The 11129-nt window shown below is 39.8% G+C and overlaps 1 protein-coding gene across 1 annotated transcript in view; it reads right to left on the bottom strand.

Annotated features, from left to right (window-relative positions):
- Window positions 1-1480: 1480 nt before the first annotated feature.
- Window positions 1481-11129, bottom strand: part of ZPLD1 (zona pellucida-like domain containing 1) — a 24017-nt gene continuing 14368 nt past the window's right edge. The window contains exons 6-10 of the mRNA XM_009322566.1: window positions 9194-9274; window positions 8184-8355; window positions 6682-6790; window positions 3616-3645; window positions 1481-1656 (exon numbers count right to left, since the gene is read on the bottom strand). Coding sequence (XP_009320841.1) covers window positions 1481-1656; window positions 3616-3645; window positions 6682-6790; window positions 8184-8355; window positions 9194-9274 — 568 coding nt within the window. The remainder of the gene's footprint in view (window positions 1657-3615; window positions 3646-6681; window positions 6791-8183; window positions 8356-9193; window positions 9275-11129) is intronic.

The following is an 11129-nucleotide window of genomic DNA, read 5'->3' as shown; positions in this document are numbered from 1 at the left end:
TCAATGAAAACACAGACATGGTTAACACAGGATGATGATAAATATCAATGAGGTGTTTCTAGGCCGATATGTACAGGACATGAAAAATGAAATTTAACTGCTGTACGTGTGACCAAAATCCCAACTGTCTATCCAGTCCAGCTTAATATATGTTGTGTCTACGGTGGCCTCTCTAGTACCAGCATTTTTGTCTATTCTACACAGCTATGCACCACTGCCCTGTGCTCCTGTTTGAGGGCACCTGGTCACTCACACTCACTTCAGGTAAGTCTGATGTTTATCAGATTAACTAGAGTCAACAGTACGGTACTGCTTGTGGCCTGTTATCCTTCTAGTTGCCCTCTTCCCCTCATCCATGCAGTGAAGAAGTCTAATCCATGCAGAAAATCTGCTAAAGAAATAAGCATTGATCTACAACTCCTTCTTGTAGAAAGGAAAGCCTTATCTGAGAACTTGAAAACTCATGGGGCAAGATTGGTCCTTACAAATTAGGATATTAATGAGACTTTTACTCAACTGCCAAATTGTGCTCCAAAAATAATTTTGTATGAGGAAAGTTTGGGCATTACGTGTTTGTATTAGCTTGCCTTTTCAAGAATTCAGGGGGAAAGGAATACTTTTCCCCTTGTAGCAGTTCCCAGGGTTAGAATTTGACTGAAGGCTGCAGATGTGGCAATTCTGTGCAGAATTAAGTTCCTGCTTAGATTTAAAGTTAGATTAAAAATTTAGTTAGATTAAAGTTAGATTTAAAGCTCTCAGATTCTCACTCAATAATTTTTCTGGAAAAAAAAATTTTCTACCTCAAGAATTGCAGCATTGTTCCCTGGGACCAACGGCAGTTTGCCCTAAATCCGTTTGACTCAAAGATACCCAACCAAATTATATCCTTCACATGCTATCACCAAAATTCGATGGAAGATATATCTAAGAAAACATGTCCATGTGAATAATAAGCAAAAGTTACTTATTCTAAGTCTCTCTGGGGCTGTTTTTAGCCAAGATAGATGAAAACAAGTTCCTCCTGAGACACAATTGTTTTTTCAAATCTGTGAAAAACACTATGACAAAATAGAAGTGATCCTTATCTTTGTAGGTGTTTATGAACTTATGAATGTTTCTGAATGTGTCAGGTTTTGTATAAGAATGGCATACTTTGAAAGGTTCTCACCTTCAGCACCTTCAGCTTTGAGACCTTACTGGGAAGCTGGAGACACGACCTCTATTGTCAGCACACCCACGGGCATAATGTCATACCCTCTGATCACAAACACAATTGAGATTCTCATAATTTTCTAGGATTGTTACCAATATCACTGCTGCTTACCTACACAAAAACATCTAGCAAATCTACAAATACAGAATAGCTGGAATAGAAGCTGTATACAGCTGGAGTGTTGCCTTAATATTATTTTTTAATGGAATAATATTTCATAGACAAAAAAGGCAACCCCAAAGAAAAAGTGCAAGTAAATCATTACTTTCAGTTGAAAACTGGGTTTCGGATGCCACTCAAGACTGAACTGTTGGGCCATTTTCTGTGCAGAAGAGTTAGGGAACACACAAAAAAGAAAATGCTTGTGATTCCTAGGATGACAATGCCTGAAATCAGTGCGCTGGTGACTGAGTTCAGCTGGAAAGGAGGTCCGTTTGGATGAGCTGCAAGGAGAACAAAAATGCACAGGTAAGATATGGTTAGAATCTCTCAGCGGTGCCAAACACTTCTGTCTTTCCGTTACAACACCCTGTATACAGAATAATTACAATGAAAGGACTAAAACTGTACTTCAGAATGAGCACTCGTCTACTTGGATAAAGCTTATCTAAGTATACTTTGAAAATAATTATTCGTTCTTTCAATATTCATCATGCTGGAGTATGAAGACAGTAGGGATACTTCTAAGGCATAATCCCCTATATCCTAGTGACCAACCTTGACCTGTGCTATTTAAGGCAAGACTATCACTGTCCAAGAACTATCAAGGATTTGTGGCCTAATCAAGTTAATGAAAGGATTTCCTCCCTGATATCATTATCCACATCTCAATTCAAAGGGTATATAAATCCTTAGCAGGCATATCTGGCACCAGATATATGAGCTACTCTAAGCTTCTCTGTACGCCTTCACAGAAGGTTTCTTAACATGTTTATCAATCCTCAGAGAGAGGAGGTAACATATGTTTTTACTATTTAGCGTAGCTCAACAGACTGTCCATGGACCAACTCCTGGATACTGGAACACACGCATCCAGCCTGTACCATCTTTACCAGCAGGAGGGAAAAAAAAAAAAAAGAACATTTGAGTGGTAGGTGCTACCCAAAGCACCAATGTGTGTTTGCCATTACCAGTGCTGGAAAGTGAGGTGAAATGACAACACAGCTTCTATGTGGGAAACCAGACTGCTCCTCCCAGAAGCAGCCACCTGCCCTGAACATGATCAATCCCTCCCCTCCTCACCAAAGCTGAAAAAAGTCAGCTCTGTTGATCAGGTTGCCCCTCCCCTTCTCAACACTGTGCTGCCTTCTGACCTTACTTGTCTTCTCTCCACTACAGCAGTAATCCCACCTTGCTCTACCTCTGTGCTCTCCACTGGGACAGCAACAGGCACAGGAATGCTGTTGCTCTGGGATGGAAAGAGAGGGCTGCTGCTTTCGTTGGATAGGAAGGAAAGGTGGCAGCCATTAACACACCAAGCCATATGCAGCAAATGGAGAATTTGCTTTTTATTTTTATTATTTTAATGATACCCATGGGTAGGAACACACTAGGGAGCAATTCATTACAGGGAGAACTTTGTTTCCATGCCAGGGAAGAAGGTAGCTGCTTTTATGTGGTCTAAGTTGAGAAAAGGGAACAAATAGTATTAGAGTTCAGAGGACAGGATAGGTTGCTTGCGCTACTCGGTCCTGTTATGAACAAGTAAGAGGTAGAATGGCCCAAAGGACCACCTGATTAACTTGACCACCCTTTCTTAGTCATTAGCTACTCCTTGTTACCAGCAGAGAACAGTAACAGACAGGCTGAAACAAGTCCTCCAAGTACCCAAAGGAGAAGCACCCTAAAACTTAGAGACCTGATCTCCCCTGCAGCCTGTTTCCTTCACTGACCTAGCAGACCACAAGTTCTATCCAAGCTTCTCCATAGGCTCTTTGTGTGGTTAAATGCCAGGAGAACAGGAGCGAAGCAGAGCTCTTCTGACTTTGAGCTGTGAACTGAGCTGGACTGCACCATAATAACCATTTTGCTGCTCTACTCCTGCGTGGCATGAGCAAATTTTACTGCTTAAGTCTGATTTTGCATCTGGCAGTCGCAATGTTCCCTCACCCTCATATGTCATAGCAGCAGATTTTCATTTCAATTTCATCATAGGAATTAGAAGTTGCTATGTTGGTGGGGCTGGGTACACAAATTAAAGATTTGTACTCCAGATTCACCAATTGCTTTCTTTACAGCATGTCAGTATTGACTCACACCAAAGACAAAAAAAAGCCAAAAAAAAGCCAAAAAAAACCCCATTCCAGCTCAGTGCATAGAGCTCAATCAAAATGGTTCACCTCCTCAGTTCTGTTTCACTCATAAACTCTCTTTTTTGTTTCTTGGAATTCTGATTAACTTACCAAGCTGTGAATTGTTGGTTGGCATCTCATCTGTATAAAACAAAAATGGGATGCATTATATTTTACAAATACTTCTGCCTACGACCTCCCCTCCTTGCAACACAAAAGCCAATAGTCCTAGCTTTATTTTCAAAACACATCAGCTATACTTGCAATGTTGACTAGTAGCTTTTAACATCTCTGCTAGAATAAGGACAACAACAGTAATTACACGACATTGCTTCATCTTTAATGCGAGCACACCAATATGAAGTTACTTAGTATTCTGTGGCAAAAAAAAAAAAAAAAGAAACAACAAAACCCACACCTTAATGCAGGAACCTCTTAATTGAAGATGTGGCCCGTTCTATTCTGTCCCTCAATAAAAATACAACCATAAGCACGGTATTATATGCAAGTCCCTTCACTGTTAATTATATTACAAGAAGATCTCTATAGGGAAAAAAAATTAACTTGAGTTTTTCAAGGAAAAATACATCAGTGACCATAAATGATTACAAAAGTGCCCTTTCCCCATGCTCATTTTTCTCGACAGTTACACAGTGCCATTATATTCAGGGAAACATTTGTATTTTGTCTTCAGTTTTTACTTACTTACTATTGTCCATCTCAGAACTACATTTCTTGTCACTGTTTTTGCTTTTTTGTGCAACTTGTAAGCACAGCTCACGTATACATTTGTTTTGAGCAGCTGTCTTCTAAGTTTAAGTGAGACATCCATCAAAAGCTACACAATTTCACCTTCACAAGTAGGTACCTGCTTTGTTTCTATACACAGAGACTAAAACATTTTCTTCTGTGTATGTCTCCTGTAATGACTTATTTTAGATTATCAAACAAGAATAAAGTTTCTCTGAGAAGAACAAAATGTTAGAAATAAGAGTTCAGAAATACATAGGAGAAGGACCATTACTCATTTGCAGTAGCACTATTCAATTCTTATCAAGGTAACTGCATAAACAGCTCTGATACCAGAACGACTGGTGACTAGAGTAATGGGGAGACGTGGCTAACTCGAGGTGCCTCTGCAGACATCAATGTGCACAGGACCGTCCCTGGGACAGATGTAGCACCAACGTAAATGAGGGAAGTGAGGGGTTGCACATCCATGCAACTGCAGACCTAATACTGGGGTACCTACTATGGTGAGTCAGGCGCAGCAGGTTTGACAGGGTCTGTACAAACGTTACCTGTAGTAAAGCTGGACCAGACTTGGCCTTGAAAATAGTATAAGCGCCTCCATGCAGCATCGCACCAGAGTAAGCCAGCACTGCACCCTGGCACTCCTCATCCAAAACCAGATAGTTCTGTTCACGTTCTCTCATGACGTTCCCCTTTTTCTTTCCTTGACTATAGTATTCATGAACCTCACATTTTTAATGCACTTATTTTCACAATGATTCCCTCTTTCTGCTCCAGAAGGAAAAATGGAGTGCAAGTCAGATTAATTGACTTGCCCGATGCCACTCAGGAAATTCATGGCAGAGTTCAGAACTGAATCCCATTTTTTTCAGAACGCTTCCCATCAAACCATCCTTCTGTCAGCAGGAGTGGGATGCTCCAAAAGCCTACTATAAAGGTGCAGAAATATGTCTACTCTAAAAAGCTTTAGCCACATATCTCAAGTAGAAGACACCTAAAAGCATTACTATTTTCCTTTTCCAGCCTTATTCATGTTTTCATTTAAAAAAAAAAAAACTCAACAGTTGTCAAGAAATTATAAAATCATTTATCCTTTCTTTGGGGTCATTAAACACCCATGGACACATCTTTGTTTGCTTGAAGTTACGGAGTATTTAAAGGTAATCAATGAGTATCTTTTTTTTTTTTTTTAATTGTAAAAATAGCATTCACAGCATTTCAATCATAAGCTAGATTACCTCATAGGGGTTGCTTATATAACAAGCTTTATCTAGTTTCCATTCCTTGCCTAAGGCAGCATTTCTCTAGCATACATGTTTGAGCAAATGTGTCATTCATTTCCCATAAGTACTCATGCATGCAACTTTGAAGTTAGTTCTTCTCACTTTTTCTTGTCTAATCAGATAGCAGCAACTCAATTAGGACTATGTGTAATGCAGAACAGAAATACTCATTTTCATTGCAGAAATGTTGCTTCTAACAGAGGGTATTTGTTCTAAAAATGGTCTCTTGCTAGATGGTTCCATATTCTGGAGGGTCAGTTGTTCTCTTTGTATATGTGGGCACAACCGCTTTGCACATAAAGAAGGATTTTATTCTCAAGTGTTTCATTTTTCCTAGATAGGATTCAGTCCTGCTCTCAGCTTCCTAAATCTAAGACTGCTGAAATCAGTTGCTTAACTGCAACTACTTATAAATATCTGTAAACAGAATTTCTTAAACATTTTTCGAATATTTTATTTTTATTATTTTGTCAACAGCAGTCACATAAATTCTTTTCAGAGACTGCAGGTTGCATTTAGAGCTGGTTGGGTTTTCTTTTTTAGGGGGGGTTGTTTTGTTTTGTTTTTTAAACTTCAGCAATAAAAATGGAAATCATGGAATTTCACCCTGGATTTAAAGGAATAGATTTTGGCCCACTCTGTTTAGAATTTACAATGTGTTTATCCTATTTCTTTCTTATAGCTGAAGGCTAAGCATAGCATGTATTAATTTTATGCAACACTTAGATAAAAACCCACAGGTGAAGCTGGAAGAAATAGTGAATAGAAAGTAACAGTGAATATTCATTAGCTGTCCAAATTAAATTGCAACACTGAACACAGTACCTTAAATTCCATTATCTTCAGTGAAATCTGACAAAAAAAGAAGTCAACCCACTGAGTTTCAGCTTTTATAATGGCCTTATATGCATAACAGTGTCCCACAGTGATTTTACCGGAGTAGGGAGGAAGCATGTGAGAGCTGAACAGAAATATTAGCTCAAAATTTCTACCAAAGACTCCAACAGTAGGGAAAAAATACCCAGTAAACTCATGGAGAATCCAACCTTTCTCTAAGTCACTGCAAATTTATATTAAACTGCAAAACGTTTCCCCAAGTTTATGAAATTCCTGCGGTCCATAGAAGTTTGCTCATTCCTACCACTTCTCGTAATGATGGGGCCAGCAGAGATTACAGCATTGCCAGAGGTGCTCTGAGGGCTCCAAGTTGTCCTCCCACCAGCGTCTCTTCTTTCTCTGTTACTGCAAATCTGAGCGGTTAATCAAAACAATCACAATTTCAGAGTGGAATGGAATTATTGCCCTTCCGCGCTTCCTGCTTTAATGTAAACTCTTTTATAAGCGATGCTACAACTTTGATTTTATTTCTTAGTATGCATTAAATTACTTTGCAATAAAAACAGCTGCAATATTCCCTAGAAGTTTATCTTATAAATGCCCAGCTTCCTGTTGTATTTTGCCTCACTTCATTTACAGAACCACATTGCTGTTGTGTACAAAACTCATCTTACATTAAATTTTCAGTAGTTAATTTCCCAAAGCTTTGTTTACAGACAGTTTTCCCCAACAAATGTGTTTTGCTTGACTAGGGATAGACAACATGCTACAATCCCTATTCTAGCAAGCTTCTCGAGTTAAAGTTCACACATTTTCCACGGAGTTCTAAATAGCAATGACCTACATTAAAACAATCCCCAGCATTCTGTCATTTGGAATCCACCTTTAACATCTCTAACTTATCATCTACCTTAATCTTGGGTATGCTTCAACCAAGAGCATTTCTTTAATTTCAACTTCTTGTGAAAGAACTTCAAAAACCTCAGAGCATAAATTCAATAGAAACAATGAATTATTTAAAAGTGTAACATAAAAGTATAAAATAATGTACAAAATGTCAGAAGTATACTGAACTGATAGCATTTTAAAATTCTAAATGGTAAGTCATTCAATAGGAAATGATACTGCATTCTGAAGACACCAACACTGAATATTCTGTGTTTATATGTTTATTTAAATGTTTCAATTTCCAAAATGTATTTGTCATTCCTGACACTCCTAAAATTAAATAATTTTTGAATTGAAACAACTTCATGAACTTCAACAAAACAGCAGTTTCCAAACTGTAAGGGAGGTGGCAATAAACTATAGGGAATATAGTAATTTTTTTTTTTTTCACTATCAGAAACTCTTTCAAATTTTCTTTGTCAGTATAATGGCACTTACTAGAGCTTTAAGTTTTCCATAAATTCTATTCTAAGATATTTCTGTTCATCCACTGTGATTGCGGATACCTTGTTTCTTAAATGCTATACTAAGAATACCAGCTCTGACGCTGCCTCAGAGTTGTTACTTTTAAAAATTAATTAAGGACCAAAAGGTGTAGAAGTCATTTCTCACGTATTCAACAACCTGTGTTTTGCAGATCTAGTATTATTCTGTCTCCGGATGACAATATTCATTGCCCTATTCTTCATTAGTTGTTTTACATTCCTTCAGACTCAAAAACCGTTCTTACTTCAGACTCTACAAGTCACCTTCTTTAGGTGCCATCCAAACTTCCATAGCATTTGTATGCAGAATAACCCCAGTGTACCTATTTTATATCCAGATAATTAACAGCAACTTCCGTCCACTGAAACTTACTGGCACAAGAAAGGGACAGTCATCTGCTCTGCACAGCTTTGTCACGCAGTGAAGGAAGACCGTAGACATCTTCTGGTTCTTGTGCTTCACAAAGCGAAACACCTCAAATGAAAACCGGCCCATTTGGCTCTTGCCATTTTCAATTATAGTTGTTTGCGGGTCCTTGTCACAGCTAGTTTTTGTAGAGAAGATTAAAACTAGGATGAGCAGCTGTATGATTAGCATTTTGAAGCTCTTAGCTAAGAATAAGATAACTTAAGCAACAAGTTCAGTGCTTTAGCTCCTTGGAAAAGAACACAGTGCCCTTATGTCCAACATGGGCAGCCACATCTGCCTGTTTGGCTGCACAGTCCTGGGCTGAAATGCATTCCTATAAAAACATTATGTTTTGTTTTGCAATATCACAGCTATAACCAAGGTACCGTTTAATTCCAGTGCCCAAAGAAACTTGAGACCTGAAGCAAAAAGTAATCAGGTATGCTAACCGGTATAGACAGGTAACTCCAAATGAAGACAGTATCTCCCCAGCAACTGTCACTGATAAGATTTAATCTGAGATACTGCCAAGATGTTTTTCAATGTTCCAATTCAAATAAATGTTATTACTGGGAGGAGAAGCAGGAGCATCTATTTATCTTTAATCATTTGCTTAACTGCTTTCCTGAACTGGAGTCTATGATGTTTTATATCGCTGTCATTCACCACAAGGGTACCTTTGGTAAAATAAAGGCCAGTTTAGCCATTCGGTTTGGGTGTTTATGGCATCTCTAGTAGAGCCATTTTAGATATATGCTTCTCTACCTTCATAATTCTTACAACTTTGCACTTGCTTCTATGTTTATGTTCACAAACAAGATAAGTCCTGATATGTTATCTATAAGCCCAGCCCTCGGTCCTCCCCGATAATATTGCTTAGACTTTCCAGGCAGTTTAGAACACCACTATTGGAGAGATTTATAACTGTTTTTAAAGGAAGGACCCACAAAACACGGGGTTTACACAGGACCTACCTGAAAAAAAGATCATATCGAAGATCATCGCTAGGATTACCAGATGGTGTGGTGTAACAGTAGTCCATCAAAACATTCCACCTGCACAGGGAGCAAAGTGATAGATGAGGGGAACTGGCAACATAGGAGTAGGGGTGGAGAGTGAGTGAGGTAAGATTAAAAGACAGTACAGGCGAGCATACAAACCGATAATGCAGGCTGTTACATTGAAGCTGAGTTACTGTATTTAACCGGTCATGTACAAGTCATCCTGCATTCCCAATATATCACCTGTTTCTTCCCATGACTTACAAAACTAAACAGCACAGCGCAGCAGCAGAATTGTATAAATCAAATCATTTGGTTTCATGCAAGTCAACCACCATACCAACACACATTGTATACCTCCTCTCAGAAGTCATGGCCACAGAGGACTAGAAATCAAAGCCAACCAACTTTTAAAAGCTGTGCTGTTACAAAAATCTACCGGAGGGTGGAAGCTAACAGTGGGCTATCAAGGCCTGAACAAAGTCATGCTGCCGCTGAGTGCTGCCACACCAGACATGCTAGAACTCCAATATGAACTGGAGTCAAAAGGCTGCTAAGCGGTATGCAACAATTGATATTGCCAACGCATTTTTCTCGATCCCTCTGGCAGCAGAGTGCAGGCCACAGTTTGCTTTCATGTGGAGGGGTATCCAGTACACTTGGAATCAACTGCCCCGGGGTGGAAACAGTCCTACCATTTGTCATGGATCGATATAGACTGCACTGGAACAAGGTGAAGCTCCCAAACACCTGCAATATATTGATGACATCATTGCGTGGGGCAACACAGCAGGAGAAGTTTTTGAGAAGGGGAGAAGAATAATCCAGATTCTTTTGAAAGCTAGTTTTGCTGTAAAACAAAGTAAGGTCAAAGGACCTGCACAGGAAATCCAGTTTTTAGGAATAAAATGGCAGGACGGGCATCTTCGTATCCCAATGGATGTGATCAAAAAAATAACAGCCATGTCTCCACCAACTAACAAAGGAACACAAGCTTTCTTAGGCGTCATGGGTTTTTGGAGAATGCATATTTCAGGTTATAGTCTGATCGTAAGCCCTCTCTATCGAGTGACCCAGAAGAACAATGACTTTAATGGGGCCCTGAGCAGCAGCAAGCCTTTGAACAAATTAAACTGGAGATAGTTCGTGCAGTAGCACTTGGGCCAGTCTGGACAGGACAAGATGTGAAAAACACGCTTTACACATCAGCCAGGGATAATGGCCCTACCTGGTGCCTCTGGCAGAAAGCACCAGGGGAGACTCGAGGTCAACCTCTAGGGTTTTGGAGTCAGGGATACAGAGGATCTGAAGCCCATCACACTCCAACTGAAAAAGAAATATTAGCAGCACATGAAGGAATTCGAGCCATTTCAGATGCAGTTGGTACTGAAGCACGGCTCCTTTTGGCACCTCGATAGCCTGTGTTCGGCTGGATGTTCAAAGGGAGGGTTCCCTCTACGCATCATGCAACTGATGCTACGTGGAGTAAGGGAGTCACACTCATCACACAACGGGCTCAAATGGGAAACCCCGACTGCCCAGGAATTCCAGAAGTGATCACAGCCTCACTAGAGGGCCGAGATATCGGAGTGTCACCAGAGGAGGTGACTCATGCTGAAGAGGCTCCTCTGTATAATAAATTACCAGAAAATGAGAAGCAATATGCCCTGTTTACAGATGGATCCTGTAGTACTGTGGGAAAACATCAAAGATGGAAAGCTGCTGTATGGAGCCCTACACCACAAGTCGCAGAAACTGCTGAAGGAGAAGGTGAATCGAGTCAGTTTGCAGAGTTGAAAGCCATCCAGCTGGCTTTGGACATTGCTGACCAAGAAAAAAAGCCAGTACTTTATCTCTATACTGACTCGTGGATGGTGGCAAATGCCCTGTGGGAGTGGCTACAACAATG

Source organism: Pygoscelis adeliae, unplaced genomic scaffold (assembly GCF_000699105.1).
Source record: "Pygoscelis adeliae isolate BGI_AS28 unplaced genomic scaffold, ASM69910v1 Scaffold104, whole genome shotgun sequence".
Taxonomy (NCBI): domain Eukaryota; kingdom Metazoa; phylum Chordata; class Aves; order Sphenisciformes; family Spheniscidae; genus Pygoscelis; species Pygoscelis adeliae.
Note: the sequence above shows the minus strand (reverse complement) of the source record. Positions and strands in the feature narration are given on the sequence as shown.